General features: G+C 45.2%; 1 protein-coding gene across 1 annotated transcript in view; it reads left to right on the forward strand.

Annotated features, from left to right (window-relative positions):
• The first annotated feature begins 306 nt into the window (after nt 1–306).
• NINJ2 (ninjurin 2) overlaps nt 307–21,772 on the forward strand; it is a 74,087-nt gene continuing 52,621 nt past the window's right edge. The window contains exon 1 of the mRNA XM_073329944.2: nt 307–398. Within this exon, the coding sequence (XP_073186045.1) occupies nt 366–398 (33 nt within the window). The 5' untranslated portion in view covers nt 307–365. The remainder of the gene's footprint in view (nt 399–21,772) is intronic.

Below are 21,772 nucleotides of genomic sequence, written 5' to 3' on the forward strand. Positions count from 1 at the left end.
CATGACCCTCATGGTACGCTAGCTGCATCAGAGAATTCCAGCCTGAGTGATCTCACAGGGCTCAGCTGGACCAAGGGAGTTAGTAGAGATACATAGTGAACACAACTGTCATAGCGAATCTAAGAGGGATGTTTATTCCATGGACCATTCAGCATTTTGAAGACAAAGAATTTGTATGCCATCCCCTTCTTCCCCCGCACGTTTGTGCCAAGACGGGCGTCTCACATCAGGCCAATGAATAGCAGGTCTGTTTCAGCAGCTGTGCTCTCCTACCCAGAGGAATCATTATAGAATCCCTGGGACTGCAGAGTCCCAAGCTACTGTGCAGTCTGCAGAGGGCTGCGAAGAGACCTAAGGGCAAAAGGATGGCATCAGAAGGGGAAATCATCAACCTTCAAGTGAGTCCATCTTGGGGAATTACCAAGAGGGAAGTGGGAGGGTAGAGGGAGACAATATCAAATCCTGTCATTTACTCCTCTGTTTTGGTACTGTTTTGAAACCTCTTTGCTGACATTTTCAGCTCCCTTTGGAGAGAAGCTGATTGCAGGTTCTTCTCAACACTCTGCTAATGAAAGGGCTCATTAGCTCCTTATTGTGAAGGAGACAGGATGAAAGAAGAGCTGCAGGATCTTACTAGAATGAACTATTTTTGTGGAAAGAGTGAAACACCAGAGGCGGTAGCGTCCAGGTCTGAGAGGGAGGCAGTGCAAACTTTACTAGCTGTAAGAGTTTGAGCTGTTCCCCTCCTCACAAAGCCCTTCTGTGTTTGTCAGAAAGTGCTCCCCGTCTAGAGAGGAAGAAAAGAATACATACAGCAAATGCTGAGAGAAACCATGAGCCAGGGTTTCCTATGCGGAGTTGATAGAGAAACAAAACCCATTGGTAAAACTCCTTCAGTCCTATGTGTTTCCTTTGCAGGTGTTTGTTTTTTAAGGAGGGTGTTTCTTTGGACTCAGTGTGTCTTTTAGGAAAGGGCAACTCTCCAAGGGTTTAGAAAGAAGTTATTAGAGATTGAAATCAAACCCCCTGATCAGAAACATTTGCCAAACTTGGGAAAGTTCAGATTCAGATCTGCACCTGGCAGCTGGCCCCTTCTCTAGAACTACTCCAAGCATAGCCCTAGACTCAACTCCCAGATTTGGGAAGTCTGAACCAGTATCCAAACTTTGCAGTTGGCCTCCATCTTTATAGTGGCCTAAGCCAAATCTTAGAACTGAACACAGCAAAACCTTAGGGAAGTTCAGATCTAAGTCAAAATCGCTAGAGACTATAATGCAAAGAATTGGGCCTGTTGTTATGGAAATCATCAAAGCAGTAATAAAGAGGACTCATTCCCACAATCCCAGAATTTGTTAACATGGAATGGCAGAACAAAGAGAGTGACTGACTGGGGAAGGGGCCTGATGCAGGCAGCTTCACAAGGTCACTTCAGCAGGGGAATGAGATGCAGTGCAAGATCTTAAAGGGCTGGAATGGGTGTCCTCAGACACAACAGGAAAAAACTGAGAAGTATTCAAAGGTAGCTTTGACAACTGGTGAAGCTGGATACTGCTACGGATGCCTCTGTTTGACCACAAAAGAGAGAGGGCTGATCTTTCCTAAAACAAGGTAGAAAGGGTGAAGGCAGAGGTATGCAAACCAGGAACAGTTGTAATGGGAAACAGGTCAAGATATATAAACTAAAGACAAACCAAAACCCCTGCATATGAATATACCACACTTGGGAAAAATTCAGATTTGTATCTCAGTTTTGTGCATGAACCCAGCCTCCATAACAGGACAAAACAACCCCCTGGATCCAAATACTCCTGAGATTCAGAAAAGTTTGGCTCTGCATTCAGATTTGGACCTCGTGGCTTGGGCCCATCTCTAGTGTGCCTGAAGGGCTGTTAAGGGTAGCTTCAGTCAAGGGAGATAGTATGTGAGTAACTGAGAAGGGAGAGGTGGTTTGAATTTCAAAACTAAAATGAACGGTTGTTTCTGAACCAGGCAAGTGCAGGATATCATCTGCTTCTCTGCAAAATCCCACAAGACAGAATGTTTTCTTGAGATTCTCCTAATGGCACCTCATGGGGATTTTGCTAAACCAGACTTTACAAAACTTACACAAATATTCATAGGTTCCTGCATACTCGTCACCAGGAAACCTCCTGGATGATACTGGCAAAGGAAAGAGAGCATTATGGATCATGTAAGTGAGGAAGTAGAGGGGTCCTTAAGGCAGAGGAAAGGAAGCAGGAGATGAAAGAGAGAAAAAAGAGGAGTGAGGGAAAGATAGTGAATACACTCTTTAATTAAAGGCACTTTTGACAGTACCCCTTGGTTCTTTGTTCTGGCTAATGGAGTGCAGGTGCCCACTCTGAAGTCCAACAGCTACAGCCCTGGAGGCCCCTGCAGGTATAAGCACTGCACATTCTGGGGCAATCCCACAGCTGCTGCATAAATCTTTATCTGAAAGAACTACTGTATGCTATTACAGTAACAGACAAGAATTCTAACGTATATTTCTATTGCTTTCATTTGGTTTTATTTTGTAGGCATTCTGTGCCCAAATGGCTGCTCACTGCCAACTAGAATTTTTATATTGCATCACATTTAGAGGCTTTCCATTTGAGAAAAGAATGCAAAACTTACGATGCTTTAGCCTGCAATAGAGGAGGTATTTAAGATTATGAAGGCTCTAGTGAGAACTGATCAGTCTCCTCTTTTTTAGCCTGTCCCATAACACAAGAACAAGAGCTCACTAGATGAAGTTAACAGAATAAAAATAAATACTTCTTCTCTCAGCATGTAGTCAGCCTGTGGAATTCAGTGTGTCCTGGAGCAGGTCAGAGAGTTAAATATTGTAGCTGGCACTAAATAGGGGACAGGATAATTTTATGACCAATAACAACATTTGGAGTTATGCAAGCTACATGAAGCACTTTCAAATCCCCTATTTCAGCTAATGATGTATGAGCATCAGGAAGATTAACCCTTCTGCCTCCAAACAACACTGTATAATTGATCAGGTGCATTAAAAAGGATACCTGCCGACTGTCCCAGTATAGGAGCCACAGCTGCTTTCCTAACAAGCAAAGTAGCTACCATTTCCTTACTCTCTCCTGCCCCAAAACTCTCCAAGTCCAGAGCACTTCTATGGTGTTTATTTTTCAACTCCCACTTCTAGGCACACATACAAAATTTCAAACTGCACACAGATCCTAAAACGAGACATTGTCAACATGAAAAATGCTCTATATCAAGCTTGATACACTCCCATTCAGAAAAACCTGAGTAAACAGATAAAACTATAACCCGAATTTGAAGGTGTGTCCGTATTTTTCACCCCAAACATCTCTATTTATGGCTTTCAGATTTTGCCCGCAATGGCAGCTTCATTTTTCTCTATAAAGTATCTGGTATTGGCTGTTGACAGGAAGTCAGACTAGGTGGACCAGTTTTCTGATCTGTTACGGCAAATTCCAAGCTGAGATAACCGGGAGCTGAAACAGCATTTGGGATATTGACATAAACAAAACAAAACCCGCCACCAGACAGCCCATCCTGCCTCAGAGTTGGTGTTTGATACCATAGTGATGGGTGCATTAGAAATTAAGAGATTGGTAAAATGAATTAGATTAGAGTTAGTTGAATACCACAAGATAATATCAGTGAACGTATGCTCCAATTCCGATTGGCCATTCAATGAGATCATAGTTGCCACCTTATTATTTGCTGTTCATATATATCTGTGTGAATGGGTTTGGGTTCAAAGGGATGCTCACAGAATGAATGTTGTTCATATTCCTATGGGAACAATGATATTTGAAGATGAGTGTCCTCTGTTCACTTCTGTTGGTTTTTTAGATTGCTGTTCTTCTTAAAAAGTTCCAGTCATCCAGTGCATGGGGCAGAAATGATACCTTGCAAACTAAGTGATTGATCAGACAGTATAAATAACAAAGAATGAACAGATGAAGTGAGCAGTCTGACACCACCCCATAGGATAAAATTTGCTTGCATAAACTGTTCAGTGAATACTTGTGAATATCAACTACATTTCCAGAAATCAGGATGGATTTATAAACAATTTGTAACCAGAAAAAAAAGAGTTAAATACATTACATAATTTACTCCCAAATGATAGTTTGACTAAATCTAGATTAAACAGATTTTAGACAGGCAAATGAATAGAATTTGCATGACTTTAATGAGTGGCTATCAACCTGACAGCTGGGACTTTTCTAAAACATTCACAAAATGAATGGAAAGTCCCACATAAATCATAAATTCTCTCTCCCACATCTCACTTTCATACTGCCTGATGACGGAATGTAGTGGGTTTGTTCACAACTGGATGAGACTTCTGTTTATTCTTGTTTTTGTGGCTTTAAGTTTTGCCCTCAGGCAGCATTGTGGTTACAAGTTCTCTGTCTGGGTACATAGTTGTCTGCTGCTTCTGCAGGAATAGCCAATTTGTGCTTTCTAGTGCTGCAGAAACTTTTACCCTCATTCAGCAATTTCCAAAAAATATGATAATGTGATTTTATAGTCCAAGCACTGTTCCTGTCCCAGAGGGCTTCAATTATGTCATTTGGGCACTGGGAAGAATTTATAATACTGCATTTTCATAATGATACTCTGCATTCATACAGATCCTTTCATGTGAAGATTCCAAGTACTTTACAAACAGTAAGTAAGCCTCATAATATCCTTGGAAGGTAGGGAACGATTATCCCTATTTTTCAGATGGAGAAACTCAGTCACATAAGTGACTTATCAAACTGTGAGGTAGCGATTCAATGACAGAGATAGGAATAGAGTCCAAGAGATCTCCCGTGCCCCCAGCATCTTAACTATTAAATATCATTAACTCAAACTGTGAAATTTAGGAATAAGAACAGACTGTATATAACAAAAAGTCTAGGGTGGGATGGGAGGAGTGTAGAGAGTTAGGGAGAAAATTCACTGTGAAAACAAAGCTCTTCTAATGTAGTCAGCAAAACAAGAGATGTGAAATCTGATATCAGACTGGAGAAAGGGAAAGGTCTTATGTCTGTTCCCCAAGTCATGGGGACTGTGATTCTGCACAGCACTATAGAGGCTATTCTCCAGGCTGCCTGTCACACTAACACTAGATGGCTTGGAGACGTGGTGCGAGCACATCACTGTGCAGAATGGGATTTTTTTACAGCAGTACTAATTTGTTCTTTGTTCTCAGATCATGTTGTGATATTTCTCCTCACTCCTACAAATTCCTCCTGCTCCCCCTCTATTTCTCTCCCTGGGTGTGGACAACTTTACTTAGAATGGGAGGGGCACAATGGCAATTTTTCAAGCACAGTATTTTTTGGGGGGGAGGTGTCTTGAAGAAATTGGATCAGTGGTAAAGGAGATGTAGAAGCTGAGAGCATTGTGCAGTATGAGGTATGCATACACACACAGAGATTAGGGGCCAGATTCATCCATGGTGTAACTCCACTTAAAATCAGAGGCCTTCAACTGGCATTAATTTGGTCCCAGGTGCTCCACCTCAGGGAGGTTTAGTGAAAGAAAGGTATCAACATTTAACGAATGATATTGAGGAGTCTTATCCATGCTACTCATTCAGAAGCACAGGACCACAATAGGGTTACAAATGTGAAAATATATATGGGAGTGGAGGATATTAATGGGTATTCTCCAGTTATATGCAGAACACACTAAATAGTGAATTAATCCTGCTGACTGTCTGTAATTCTCCCTGAAACAATGTGCATGAAGAGGGATCACTGGATACCTGATCTTCCCCCAAATGCCACATTCAGAGACCCCATCAAACCATGTTCTCCCTCCTTCTAACCAGATGCTCTCCTGTTAGATGTATTTCACCTCTTATACACTGTGCACATGGGCTCCCTCACTGAGTGGATTGCTGTGCAGCAGAGAATCTGGCCCTCTGTGTCCTGACATTATATGGAAATTGACAGTGCTGCATTACCCCAATTAATCTTTTGATAGGTATCAATGCAGCAACATTCTCTTCTTGTTTTGTCTCCTCCCACATGCTAAGCAGAGATGTTCTGGCATTGTAATTTGATGGGAGATCCTCAAGGATACCTAACTGCAGGAGGAAGTGGTGTTTAATGATACAGTAGGTGGGACTTTTGATCATTTGTGGGCATCATAGAATCCATAGCATTCTTTGAAAGATATATTGGGCCAGATCCTCAGCTGGTGTAAATCAGCATAGCCCCTACTCAAAGCAATGGAGTTTTGCTAATTTACATGACTTGAGGATCTGGCCCTGCTGTTCTGGTCAAAGTGCAACGGGGGTAGTTGTGTTCTCCTACCTAAACTGCCTCTGTTTCCAGCAGAAACTGCAGACTCTTGACTTCCAGTTCTTAACTGTTGTGTAAGGCTACTGTGTGCTGTTAAACAGCCACTCCACTTAACCCTAGAGGTGGATGGAGTGAATCCTGTGTCAAGTCTGAAGATTAGTTTATAAAGTACTTTGTGATGAGAGTGCTACTGTACATGAATATAAGATGTTATGTTTACTCTGTGCTGCCAAGCAACATCTTGAATAATCCATGGCCTCACTCATGGGTAAGATTAGCATAATTCCTGCTACTACCGACACCAGTATTAGAGGAGGAAAAAGTCAATGACTCAACACAAATGGTACAGTGAACTTTCCCTCCAGTGCCTGTAAAAGTCACTTGCCATGCTGAAAATTACTCAAGTGAGAGGAAACAGATCCTGAAGATTCTTAAACTTAAGCCATTCTGGTAATGAATTCTGACCCTTGGCCTGCCTGAGTGGAGGACTGAGCAGGTGTAGCTGTTGCATAAGCAGTGTCCCTCTCTACGCAATGGAAAGGGGTAGTGATGAGCAAGCCTCACAGGGTTTGAATGTAGATCCAAACATTGTATCTATGCGGGTTTCTAAAAGGTAACCTGTCTCTCAGAGTGCCTTCAGGTGCCAAATCCATCCTTAGGGTAACTCTACTGATATCAATGGCGTTACCTCAGGGATAAATTTAATCCCTTAAATCTGAAATTCATGCGACAACAGGCTCTCTCAGCAGATTGTGGATGCCTTCTTAGAACACCCTTCTTTATGGTTATTAAATATTTATATTGCAGTACTGCCTAGAGACTTCAGCCAGGTCAGGGCCTCATCATACAAGGCACTGTACAAACATATACGAAATGCACCAAAGAGTTTTTGTGAACCCTTTGCACAACAACTGGTGCGAGATCCCTTGTCAGCTCTAACCAATATGGGACACAAGATGACAAACTAGAGCAGAAGTTTAGTCTGTCCCTATTCTGCAGTATCAGACCATGAGCCCAATCCTGCTCTTACTATGTTTGTACAGCTCTGAGCACTCAGCCAGAGCTCATTATATAAAAATACTATCAACTGCTTCCATAGAAATACTCTGAGAACAGGCTTTTTCACTGCCTCACAAGTCCTCTTTTCCCAGCCAGAATCCTGAAGTGAACAAAACCTTTTCTGAACATTTCAGAACCACCAAAAAACAGTTAGTTCAAGTCTGGAACTAGAAACAGGCAAAGGTTCTGGGAGTTTATTGTACAATAATCTGGAGTAATTTGCCCACCCCTAAAGAGGACAATGGTGCAGCTGAGTCATCACAATGCCTTGTGTTAGGGGGATTCCAGCAACAACTCAAATCCAATGCTGCAACATTCCCCCGGGTGACCAAAAGCAGTGCTTGTGGATGTAGTGGCATAGGGTGTTGATACTAAAATCAGCCAATAGGTTGAATGAGATGGAAGCACATGATTCTTTGTCAGCAGTGCTTCCTGTGGAGAGGGGGGCCCTGAAATGTTTGGAGGCATGCAGGGTGAGACACAGAGAGTTTGGGGAAAGAAAGCGTTTTAAGAATAAAGTATAAGCGTTTTTCTTTGTCGTTAAAACTCACAAGAGTGGGGGAGGAGGTAGTGGAAGGGGATGAAAAGGTTGGGGGAACCACAAAAACAGCAGACTCATGGAAAGAGAGATGAGACACTCTGTGGCTGAAGAGGCAAGACAAACTCATGTGGTTCTTGCGGAGAGGAATGGGGATGCCGAGGGCCTTTGAATTGAGTGGCACCATTTTCATGCAGAAAGAGGCAGCACATCTGCACAGCTGCACCAAGACCATGAACGAGGGGCAGCTTAGAAAAACAAGGTCAGCTGACAGGAGGAGTAAATATGCCTGGGGACAAAAACATCCCTTTTCCCCGTGCTCTTCCCTCCAGCCCATCCTGGTTTGTTTGGCAGCTTTTGTAGGTCAGTGACCTCTGGTATTTTATTGTTTAGTTTTAGAGACTCCGCCTCAGCACACGGTAAGTGGGAGGCAGTCCAAAGCCACCTGGGAGCTCCCTTCCCTCAAAAGGGGCAGAGGAGAACACATGGCCTGTGAACTCCTCCACCTGCTCACAGGAAGTAACACTACAAGGCTGACAGTCCAAATGCCAAACAGCGAATGAGCCCTTGATTTCTGCTTAACATCAGAGGGACAGTTGCATGCCTCTGAACTAAGGGCCATCCTGTGGTAAAGACCCCTTTAGGGGCTCTCACCCTCAGCACCAGCATGGTGTGTAGTCTTCTCTGTTTTTTTCCAGATGGAAAAGCAGCTCTCCTCCATCCTCCCTTAAGAGTTCCTCCATGCTCCTGCTAGCCCGCAATGCAGCCCCTGCCACATGCGCCGTATACAGAGACCTATGGTGCAACCTCACTGGACTCCTCATTATTCAGTGCCAGTTGGTCTGAGTGAAGAATGGGTTTTGTTCAGCATATAATCATAAGCCTAAGCAAGGCTATGCTGATTTCCTGATCGTCCAGCTAAGATGATGAATTGTGATCTCAGAATAAAATAAAACAAATCTTCCCCAGAGTTGGTGGTTTTTGCAAGTAAATGTGTCCTTTGTAACTTAAAAATCAAAGCAGATTATGAATCACAGTTCACATTGGTTTCCATGTCCTTCCCCAATGAGAACATTCTCCCAGCTCCTAAGAATTGAGAGGCTGTACCCATTCATCTTCCCAAGTAGGGATCTATGTGCTATGACAATACAAATAATATATAATTATCATCACCTACCCTGTCATCCCAACAATTTAAACAAGAATTTAACTATCTTCATCTTTCTTCATGTCCTTCTTCTGTGAGCCAAACTCTTATGCCCGAACTGCCCCCGAGAGTGCATAAGCCTTTTACTAGGCCTGATTCTCAATTACACCAAGACCCCTTTTCTAGTAGGTGTCATTTACATCCACTTTAATACCTCTTTACACTGTTAGAATGGTGTAAAGTCACCTTAGTGCAACTGAGAATCAGTCTCATTTTTGGTGCGAGTCTCTGTGTTAGCTCTTGTCCTCTACCCTTAGTCGGATCTCAGGTGCCTAGACAGTATGCTGATGGGTGCTCCAGAAATACGTATTTAGATGGACAGCAAGTCTCTAAGTCTCTTCCCTCAGTACCAGCTTTTGTGCATCTTGATTCCTTCCCTGCTGGAGCTGGGCCCATCCAATTTTCATGGCTTCTGAAAGAGTGGCTAAATCTGCTGCAGTAGCCACTAGATCTAGGGGATGTAAGACAATCTCTCAGAAGATTGGTGAGGTCTCTCAGAAGTTGTGGTTTCTACACCTGCCACTTCAAGCGAGGTGTTGGCTCTCATTCTCCGTGACCTAAATGCATACCTGTTCAAAGTGGATGACATGAGCTATTGTTCTGATCCTGTAGCATTTTATCCCCACTTTGCGCAGGTGTTAATGATGGCAGAAAGGCAGAAAAAAGAAGAAGAAAAAAAGAAGAAAAAATCAGACCCATTGTGTTAATTTCAGCAAACAATCTGGACTAGAATTTTCAAATTTAGCCACACAGCAAGGCCCCAAGATTTAGGGACCTAAATAAAGGACCTGATTTTCAGGAAGTAGAGGGAGCTGAACACCAAACCTGCAGCTCTCATGGTCTTCAGCGAAAGCCAAGGGTGCTCAGAAACTGTAAAAAATCAGGCCACTTGTTTGGGTGCTTGATTATGGATGTAGGGACATAGCTTGAAGCCAACATTTTCAAACTTGTCTGCTTAAACTGGTCAGGGTTTGCTTTCCTGTCTGTATGGTGATAACACCACTTACCTGCCTCACAGGTAAGGCGAGTAAGTGGGCGGAGGGATAGCTCAGTGGTTTGAGCATTGGCCTGCTAAACCCAGGGTTGTGAGTTCAATCCTTGAGGGGGTCATTTAGGACAAAAATTGTGGATTGGTCCTGCTTTGAGCAGGGGGTTGGTCTAGATGACCTCCTGATATCCTATGAGGAGCCTGAGAGTTCATATTTGTAAAGCATGTTGAGATCCTTAGCTAAAAAGCACTACCAAAGAGCTAGCTATTATTATACAAAGTGCCTGCAAAAATCTGCCTGTGTGTATACCATCATGCACAGATGGAGATATGTCCACAAGTGCAGGATTTGTGCTGGTACAAAGGGTACAGCGGTGTTTTTAGTGGCATTCCATTGGGTCCACATCTGAAAATATGGCTTGTGAGTCAAATGTGTATAAAAACATCTCTGGAAGGATGGGATGTTCCTGAATCATCTATACCTCATAGCACTCACCAGCTCTATCATTTTGGATACTCCCCAGGCTGGGTCTATGTAATAAGGAGTGTCTGAACTACAGCTACAGAAATCTGACACTAGTTTCTTTTTGCCTGGGAGAAGGATACACTCATGGATGCTGCAAGAGATTTGCGTGTTAATGGCTACAGTTATAATTCATTGCAGCTTGTACACTGGGCAAGTCATAATTCCCTGTCATATTACACAATGAAGTTGTGTGATGTTATAATTATGGTTGTAAAAGCATTTCTATCCTAAGCTCTTATATTCATGCACTTATAAAGTTTCCCCCAAAATAACCCTTTGGGCTGAAATTTCTCATGCATATTCTCAGCTCAAAGGTAAATTGATTCTGGAAAGTTTTGTGAACTCCCATCAGCTGTTTTTGAGTGATCACAGCATGAAAAAGAGTTGTTGGGTTTTGGTTTCGCCATTTAAAGATATTTTTAGGTTTTTTACTTTGCACACAGATACTGCAAATACAGCATTTTTTTTAAAGAGCCCAAACTCACCACAAACTTTATTCCTCTGGAAGGACTAGTTTTTCTTCAACAGAAATGAAAGTGAAAGTGCCCTCAGTATACTGTGTCTTTGTATTGAAAGGATGCCTATTCACAGGCAATAGCACAGTGATGCTTTACTCTTCCACAGCACTTCCTATTCCAAGATCTCAAAGCTCTTTGCAAACATCAATGAATTCAGCCTCACAATTCCCTTATGAAGTAGGAAGTCTTTTTAGACCTATTTTATTGATGGATAAACTGAGGCCCAGATGGATAAATGACTTGCCCAAGGTCACATAGAAAGTCAGTGGCAGAACCAGAAATGGAAGACAGGTCTCCTCTCACCTCGGCATGAGTTTTAAACAACTTATAGTGTGATAGATTTTCTTAAATAAAGCAGTAGTACCAACTAGGCAATCTGGTTGGAGCTTTGGCATGTGGCTCGGATTGATTAGTACTTGGTGGTCCTGGTGACACCACCAGTTTTTGAAAAAAATTATTGTTTTTTTTTTATCCATCACCATGGTATCTGGGCACCTCACAAATCTTAAAGTGAAATATTAATTGAAGATGTCAATGAGAGGCTGAACATATCACTCTTCTGCTACCTGTAGCTTTACCAGTCAGCTAGGAAGCAAACTTAGGGCTTTGTCTACAGATAAAGCACGGCAGCTGCACCACTGCAACACGTCTGGTCGGCCTAATAAAACCCCCTCCATGAGAGGCAGTAGCCATGTTGGCGGGAGAAGATCTCTTGCTGACATAGTGCTGTCCACACTGGTGCTTATGTCAGTGTAACTTATGTCACTCAGCGGGACGGTTTATTCACACCCCTGAACGACATAAGTTATGCTGACACAAGCTGTAGTGTAGACATAGCCTAGGTAAATTGGGAAGGCACAGAGGTGTGTCTTGCACCTTTTCTGTGGCCAGATTCATGCTTAACCATGTTTCTGCAGGGAGCAGTTCCAAAGCCTTCGTGTAACTGAGAATCAGGCCTCAAGTTGGGAAGGAAGGAAACCTTCCAAAGAATAACCAGTGCCCTCCTGTCTTCCCAAGTCTGCGGACAGATGAAATGATAGCTATTTAAAAAGGCATAATGATGATACAACATAATGATGATTATTTAATTGACTACGTTTATTTCACTGTTGATCATTTTACCATCTGGCTCCCTTCGGGCGGTGGGTCGAGGCCCTGTGCTGATCTGGCTGTTTGCTTCAACCCTCCTCCTTCTCCCCCCCTCCCTCTCCCTCACAGTCTCTTCACCTCAGCTTCACTCCACGTGACCGGCCCCTCTTGCCTGTTCCTCCCCTTCCCTGTCTCTCTCACCCTCCTTCCCTTCCCTTTCTATGTAGCTGACACAGCCAAAAAAAAATTAATAATTGTGGCACTAACATGACATTTGCCACCATCCCATTGTTCACTCTGCTTGTGTGTTTTACCCCTTCCCCCATCCCGTGTCTCTCTTGCTGTGATGGGGCAGAGAGGCCCCACACGGGCAACAAGGGGGTTAATGAGGCAGCTAGGCTCACTCTGGCCACCAGAGGATTAAGGAGAATCTGTTGGCCCAACTCTGCTACATCTGCAATACACATCAGGCATGAAGAGGGGAGTTAAAAGGAGGAGACCTAGCTCAGCTCAGGGCTGAACAGGGAGGAGTGCACAGCTCTGCTTCGTCCTTGATGAAAGAAGCCTGGTTCCAGCCAAGATCCTGAGACGCTTTGCTACCTGGACAAGCCTCCCACTGGATGGGACAACTAGGCTCAGGAAGACTGATAAGAAAAGGACTAACTGAGACAAGCTCTGTGTAGAAGGATGAGGTCCTGCCCACTAATCCCGAGACTAGCCTGATTTTGAGTTCACTGGTTTTCCTTTCATGTTGGACTCTAATATCCAAGAAGAGGTCTTTAAATCAAGATCTGAGGACTTCAGTCACTCAGCCGGAGATTATGAGCCCATTGCAAGCATGGGTGGGTGAGGTTCTGTGGCCTGCCATGTACAGGAGGTCAGACTAGATGATCAGGCTGGTCCCTTCTGGCCTTAAAATTGATGAGTTTAGGCAGGGCCGTCCTTACCCATACGCAAAGCACGCAGCTGCATAGGGTACCAGGAAGCCCTGCTCCAGCCCCTGCTCTGGCTCTTCCCCAGGGCCCCCGCTCTGCCCCGCTCCACCCCAGCCCCACCCCCATTCCCCTGAGGACTCCAGAAGCAGTCAGGCTCCCTGCACGCATCGATAAGTAGGGTGACCCGGCCCCAGCCTGCTCCGTTCCCCTAGCTCCCAGCCGTGCCACCGGCGAGTGCTGCGGGGTGCTTCCCCTCTCCCCCAAGCCTGGGAGCCAAGGGAGCAGAGCAGGCTAGGGCCGGGTCACTCCGCTTCCCACAGGAAGTGGCCAGCCCCCGTTCCCAACGGAGGCTTGGGGCCAGCCCCCACCCTGAGGCATGGGGCTGGGCCCCACACAGCCCCCCAGCGGAGGCCTAGGGGAAGCCTCCCCACCCCTCCCGCGCTCCCCTCCGTGGAAGCCTGGGGCCCTACACAGCCCTCCCTCCCCCCCGGGGAGGGGGGTGCGTAGGGCACCAAAATAGCTAGGGACAGCCCTAAGTTTAGTTAAGAGATAAGACTCAGGTGTGCCATAGACAGAGGGCTAAAGCACCATAGCAATTGGCCTGCAAGGAGTGATACTTAACTATTGGGGACCTGCAGCTGGGTGAGCTGCCCCGTGATGGGCCACAGGAGGGTACTGCTTAGGCAGCCTGGTTACACTTGGTTAGATGATATTGCCTGATTGTTTCCTTGTACTCTCCCATCTGTGGTCTCTTGCCATATACATTAGACTGTAAGCCCTCTGGGGCAGGAACTGTCTGTTCTGTTGTACAGAACTTAGCACAATGGGGTCCTGGTCTGTGACCGGGGCTTGTAGGTGTTATGATAAAACAGATCACAATAAAGTGCCACTTGTGATACATGGAATTAGGATGACCAGATGTCCCGATTTTACAGGGACAGTCCCAATTTTTGGGTCTTTTTCTAATATAGGCTCCTCATAGACTCATAGACTTTAAGGTCAGATGGGACCGTTATGATCGTCTAGTCTGACCTCCTTCACAACGCAGGCCACGGAATCTCACCCCCAACTCCTGTAACAAACCCCTAACTTATGTCTGAGCTACTGAAGTCCTCAAATCATGGTTTAAAGACTTCATGCAGAGAATCCTCCAGCAAGTGACCCGTGCTCCACGCTGCAGAGGAAGGCAAAAAAACCCCAAGGCCTCTGCCAATCTGCCCTGGGGGAAAATTCCTTCCCGACTCCAAATATGGCAATCAGCTAAACCCTGAGCATCCTATTACCCCCCACCCCCTGTCCTGATTTTTCACATTTGCTCTCTGGTCACTCTACATGGAATCTATGGCCCTTCTTAAACAGGAGGCATTTAATAAAGAAAAAGCTAGAAATACAGGCACAAAGAAAGGGATTTCCACACATGAACTCCAGATCTTTCTGGTTTGTTGATCAGGAACCACACCCTTTCTGGAACTCTGTACAGCACAGGGAAACAGCTAGTGACTGACTAATGTATTGCAAGTAAACAGAATACACCACCACTTTTTTTTTTCCTGTGGATCAGACTAGCTTTGACCTCTGTCTTTATCTTCATGTGCTAGATTCTTGGGAGCTGGTGCTGGGCTGATTCCTTAAGCAGTCCCCATTTTTGGCATGTAATCGTGAAAAAGTTGCTTGAGGAACATACACAGTTTCAGTCTTACTGGTGAGCTTTATCAAAAGGCTCTTGCTTTGACATGGTGGCTCCACATATATTTCTAAGGAATTTGGAGCTCTCACAAACTGTCATTCTCCCTCTGGTGTTTGCTGTTCAGCTGGCTGAGCAGCGTAACTTTTAAAAAACATTGTGAAGGGGATCATGAGCGCCAACTCCATGGGTTCTCCGGGGCTGGAGCACCCACAGGAAAAACAGAGTGGGTGCTCAGCACTCACTGGTAGCCCCACTGATTAGCTCCTCCCCTTCCCCCCAAGTGCTTCCCGCCCACTGGCAGGCCCTACCAATCAGCACTTCCCCCTCCCTCCCAGCGCCTCCCATCCACCGAGAACCAATCAGCTGTTCAGCAGTGTTCAGGAGGCGCTGGGGGGAGGAGAGGAGCGGGAGCAAGAATAGGCAGGGGAGGGGGCAGAACGGGGCAGGGTGGCAAGAGGCATGGTGGGGGCTTGTGGTGGAGTGGGGCCTGGAATGGAGTGGGGGATGAGCACCCCCCTGGGAATTGGGGAAATTGGTGCCTCTGAAGTAGATTGAGTACTTGTGAAAACTGCCAGCCTATTTAAATCCTGGGAATGGTGGGCAAAGCCCACCAGAACAACGGAAAACCCTTGCACAAATGAGGGCAGGGCCTAAGAACTTATCTGAATACAGGGACAAAGAATGAAAAAACAGGGCTAGGGTGCAATCAGTCTCTCTTCTGGGAAAGGCGGGTGTGAGCCTACAAGAACCAAAGGCCCACCTCCCTCGGAGGAGGCAGGGGCCACAGGATGAGGAAACTACTAAATATAGGGGGCAACGAATGACAAAACAGGGACATGGGATGAGGACTGGGCAGACCTGGAGACTGAAATTCTCTATCCACAGAATAGGGACAGCACAGACTTCCCCATGATACCCTGCCAATCTGCCACTAGCCTGAGCTGGAGCGACTCTATCAAAAGTGGGAGGTTAATTTAGTCTGAGTCTGCTGCAACAAAGGGGACAGTTAGCACCAACTGAGCTGTGGACACTGTTACAGAAGTGTTCTATGTCTGTATCTTTACACGGAGCTCCTAATAACTACTAGGCACTGGGCTCATTTCACAAAGGCCACTGAAGAACAGATAGCAACAGCTCTTGGTGACAACCAACTTGAATCATGACAGCTTTCAGAGTCGCAGCCGTGTTAGTCTGTATCCGCAAAAAGAAAAGGAGTACTCGTGGCACCTTAGAGACTAAGGTGCCACAAGTACTCCTCTTCTTTTCACTTGAATCAGTTTTCAGCTGGTGATGTAGAGTTCAATGGCTCTGCAACCCATTACCAGCCCTCTGAGCTATCTCTGGCAATGAACCTCCAAAAGCAATTCAGAGCTACTGAGCTCAGTCTATATTATTGGATTCACTCTCCGGGCCAATTGAGTGGCAAAACAGTGATTCGCTGGGGACTAGGAGTGGGGGAACAGTCTCAGAACTCTGGGAGTGAGACCAATGTGTTGGTGAGTTCAGGTGTTGACAGCTTGGGTGGGGCAATGCTGATTTTAACAGGTCATTTTAAATCATTTCCTGTTGGCTCATTCCCACAATGTATACACTGCAACATTATATCTCCTGTGGGAGAAGCTGACTCAGCCACTTGGCTGTGTTTGTCTAGCAGACTAATACTCCCATGACAACCAATGGCAAAAAGCAGAGAAGAGATGCATCACCACTTGGGCATATATGAGAGAAATCTACCCCTCTTTACTGTTATCTGAGCGTAATTCACCTTCTTGTCTTGTTCACCCCCTCTATTTTCTCCCTGTCTGACGAGAATTTGTTTCTCACTGGGCTAAGAGTAAGCAGTATCCAGTCTATCTATTCATAATGTGTCCAACATCATTGTACCTGCCCCCTAAAGTAGCTTCTGCTTTTGTTTAATATATTAAATGCCATACTAAAAAGGAAAATGCACATGCTAAACTCAGACTGGTAAAAATGGTTTTGGACTATTATCTTGGAGTTAAAACATAAGGTGGGAGCAATGAGCCCTAGGTTCTGCTCCATACTCTGCCATTGATGATGTCACTTAATTTTTTTGTGCCTCAGTTTACTGTGTGCATGTTTGGGTACGTCTGCATTACAATCAGAGGACAGATTGGGTAGACATGCCTAAAGATAGCTTTAATAGCTAGCACACATACCAGTAACAGGGAAGATGGAGTGGCACACAGACATTGGCATGGGCTAACGGCACCAGTAGGTACCCAGGATTCTGGGCAGCCTGTGCTGCCGCATCTTTGCGGCTATTTTCAGAAGTGATAATTAGATTAAAGCTAGCTCAGGTATGTCTACATGAACTGCAAACCACACCTCTGATTCCAGGGTAGACATACCCTACGTGTGTGTGTATGTACTTATAAAGAGCTTTGTGATCTTCAAATGAAAGGTACTATACATGTCCAAAGTGTAAGTCTGCTAGAGAAGCACAGTACACCATGTACCACTTCAGCTGTTTTCAGACTCTGTTCCCTGCACACACTCTGCTGGGATAACCAGACAAAGTTTCTTATTACCTGTCCACCTTCTAAAGCAGATTCACTGATACTACTTGAGGAAGGACACCTGCGGGAGGGAAGCCCTTCTTAGGACAGGGAAAATACAAAGACAAAGGAATCTGGGATTTACTGATCACAGCTTTCTTCTGGGAAGATCTGTGTTACTCCTGGAGGGATTTTGCAGGACTGCGTGCACTCAAGAAACACAACACCCCCACCTGCGATTTCCTGTGTTTCCCTACAGAAAATGGCAGGGAAGCCACGGAGGGCGACTATGGGCACAGTTTTGGGGGTTGATTTCTCCACTCCAAACAGAGGCGAGGCACAGAGGGTTACATGCCACTGCCCCCGCCCCATCCCGCAAGCACAGAGCTGCCCAGCTGAAGGAGGTTGTCTGTGTCTCAGCTCCGCCGCCTCCTGGGTCCTAGGGCCAGTCGAGCTCCCCTTCTGTGTGCTGGGAGCCTTCCCGGTTTCTATTCTGTGCAACAGTGAGTGCCCATGGTGGGGCTAGGTAAGGGGTCGTGAGGGGAAGAGGCAGTGGGGAAGGAAGGGGGTGGAATAGGGAAGGGGATAGGGGAATAGCAGGGGGAAGTGGGAGCCCGGCATGTGGTGTCCCCTCGGCAGCAGCTGGGGCTCCCCTGTTAAGCAGGCCCATCGAACGCTCACCCTGACAAGCCCTACCCCCCTACACCGGGATCCCTACAATGAGCCCCCTACACCCTGACTCCGGCACCCCACTGATCCCCAACCAGCTGCACCTGGATACCCACTCCATCAAGCCCTACTCCCCCAGCACCTGGACCCCCACAGACTCCCCACCGAGCCCCATATTCCCACACCCAGCCCCCTCTCATGAGCCCCAATCACCTTCATCTGGATCCTCTGCAGAGTCCCATTGGCCCTGCACCCAGAACCCCGCAATGTGCTCTGTACATCCAGATCTCCCACTGAGCCGCCCGCACTCAAATTGCCCCACACAGAAACCTCTGACCCTACACCTAGATCCCACCACACTAAGCCCACTTGGATCCTGCTGGGCTGAGCCTGCCCACCCACACCTGGCGCAAAGGGGTAGGGCCCCAGGGTGTTTCTGGGGCAGGCCCAACCCTTGCACTGTGCAGCCTCACTGCCGAGTCTCTGTACCGGGGTAGGTGGGGGCTTCAGGGTGATCTCCCACCTCAGTGCAGCCAGTGGCCTGTGCTCCCCACTGCCATGCTGGAGCCACATTTATTTAATGACAAATAAAATTTGCAGAATTTTGAAATATTGTGCACATCATTTGTATTTTTTGGTGCAGAATTCCCTCAGGCGTATAATGTATATACCACGGGGCCTATTCTCCTCTGAATACATTAAGGAGGGAGAATATACCTTTCTGACTTCTGTCGATAGTCTCTCTGGACCAAAAGCTCTGGGACTATTAGATTAGTTACTGAGCAGCCTCTGTTCTGATTTTCACCTGAGGTACCTCTTACACTTTTAGTCAGCACTAATATACCGTAGCCTGGGAACAGAGAGAGGGCTATGTTAGGTGAATGTGGGCTGCTGTTTCTCAGGGGTGAAGATATTAGGAAGGTTGGTACATGCTAAGTTTGAAAAACTGTAAATAGGGAGATGTATAGGAAGAAGAATGGGGCAAACCTTTTAACAACAGCTAAATACAGAGGGTTGGCAGAGTTAAGAGCCTCAAATAGGTTTTGGAAGGAATTATTTAGAATAATTTTTTTCAGAATATGCTTGACTTCTTCAGAAGGATCAACAAATACATTACCATTTGGTGCCCAATTCAAGGACAGAGGACAACAAGGGTGAAAATTCTACTAAACAAATATCTTCCCGAGCAGGGGTGTCCAGCATGTATGGAGGAATGTAGATTTAGGAAGATGGATTATTGGAAATAATATTCTAATTTAATGAGGGAAGGGAACTTCTTCCCGTACCCCCTTCTCTGATGGAGTATTATATCTGCAGAAGTTTCCTATGTTTAGGAATGCCCATAGACAACATGATGGAAGGATGCCTAACTGCATGCATTTTTAGCTTGGGAGACTGACTGGCGGGGGCGGGACAGGGAGCGGGGAAGAGAAGGGCAGCACAAAGCAGCTTCATGAGACACTGTGCAATTTATGGGAAGTAAAGCTTATAGGACATACAACACTGTGAGAAGTAAAGACCCTGAGACAAAGAGAATTACTGCAAAACAGCACACTGTGGTGGAATTACTGCCACCTTTGCCTACCCTGCCTTTGTGCCTGGACTTGTGTATCTAACTAGATGTACTACTGAGCAATGGGAGCACAGGAGTCCTGACTTCTTTGAGGATCTCGAGATAGCCCTGAGGCAAAATGTCTGCTCCAGATTCAGACTTCCTATCACTTCCCTTCCCACCCACCTACTCCCAAAAAATGGGAGAAGTTGTTTGGATCCAAAGTTTTGTTCAACCCATTCTAATAAGTAGCTTTTGCTGCAAAATTTGAGTTCCGATTCTGAAATTCATCAGAGATCAGAGGCATTTGTTTTGCATCAGCATTGACATGCTCCCCTCCAACTGTCCCCCCTGTACAGACTCAATAGAGGATGGATATCAGATATATTAACAAATGCATACCAGTTTCTGGGTGTTCCTGTTTGCTTCCTTGTCTTGTCTTGGTGACTGAAATTTAAGTGCTTTCCAGACTTCAAGGAATTGCATATTACGTAATGATAATGTTCTAGATGATAGGCATTCCCTTTGACATCCCAGCTCAGAGGCACTTGCTCCCTTAACTCAGACTTTCCCCCACCTTGCACTAAGTTTTCATTGGCTATACTCGCTCAGGCAGCATGGCCCAAAAGTTCCCTGAAAGTGATATCCACAAAAGTGACCTCTGCAAAACAAAGTCCTCACTGAGACGACAGGGGGATCTCACTGATATCCGGGTGTATTGTGCCACAGCTTCCATCGCACACTTATCAGCCTCCCCAGGTCAGTTCGTTAGTGTTCAACCTCTTCACAGCATTTAGAGTGCACTGTAAAATCATAGGCCTGTTTCTCTACCAGTTTGCCCTTATACACTTGTGCAAAATTGGATGTAAAATGCTACCAAATCAGAATTTTCCACTCACTTACATCAGTGTTAGCATTTTAAGTCCATTTGGCACGAGTATTTATTTTTTAAAAAACCCTATAAGCAAGATAGTGGAAAAAACAGGCTAAACTCTAAATGTGACACCTGAACTACAAAAGGAAGGGGGCTGACATTGATCTAATTTGAAAGCTCAATTGGAGGACACATGAGAAAACAGTAAATTTATAGAGGATACCCAGGAACAGTTGTTGAAAGATTCAGAGGGTGTTCCTTTTGGCAGGACATCAGGTTCAAACAACAAGCACTGAACTAACAATAAGAATAATACTTTCTACACATAGGTAGTGCCTTTCATTTAAGGACCAAAACGGCTTTTACAAACAATAATTAATGACAAGCTCTGGAAGAAAGGGGAATAGAGACTGTTGATAATTTGGTAGATGCCACAGATTCACTGATGTTGAAAGGCAGAGTAGAGTCGAGTAGGCTTTTATGTACACCTGATGTCAGAGGAGATAGGGTCCTCATGGTAGTATTTGTGTGGAGGCCGTGTAAGCATTCTTTGCAGCAGACTTGGGTAAACTTAATAGGCCAGTATTTTATATTTTTAATAACCCAGATGCCTAAGTGGTTACATGCAAAAATGTGTGTGCGTGTGTGTAATCAGGTAACCACGCAAGCAAAAGATTAAATTGCATGTACTAGAGAGGCATTCGGTGCTTGCATGTACAACTACCTGGTTTTGAATGTGCATTTTTGTATACTGCACTTGCAGTTGCCTGCATGCACTGATTTACATATGTTTTCTGGGATGAATTCAGTAACCTGTTTTTGAAAGATATCCATATGAAAGGAGAGAGAGAGGCCCAGACTGAAACCCTATCTCTAAGTACTCCCAGACTTTGAATCCAGACCCAAACTTTTCAGTTTAGGACTATATCTACTAGAAAGCAGCTCTAGCCTATGCTACTTGCCTTTTCACAAGAACAAAGAAACAGGGCCATCCTTCACATAACTCCACTGGCTTCCTGTCCCTTTCAAGATACAATTCAAAATGTCCCTCTGTTTTTAAAAACCTTCCAAGGATTTGCTCCATCCTACCTTAGTCACCTTGGGCCAAATACACATGGGAGTCTAAGGTAGTCTAACAGTTTGTCTACACTACGGAATTAGGTCGAATTTATAGAAGTCGGTTTTTTAGAAATTGGTTTTATATATTCGAGTGTGTGTGTCCCCACAGAAAATGCTCTAAGTGCATTAAGTGCATTAACTCGGCAGAGTGCTTCCACAGTACCGAGGCAAGCGTCAACTTCCGGAGTGT

Source organism: Lepidochelys kempii, chromosome 1 (genome assembly GCF_965140285.1).
Source record: "Lepidochelys kempii isolate rLepKem1 chromosome 1, rLepKem1.hap1, whole genome shotgun sequence".
NCBI classification, from domain to species: Eukaryota; Metazoa; Chordata; order Testudines; family Cheloniidae; genus Lepidochelys; species Lepidochelys kempii.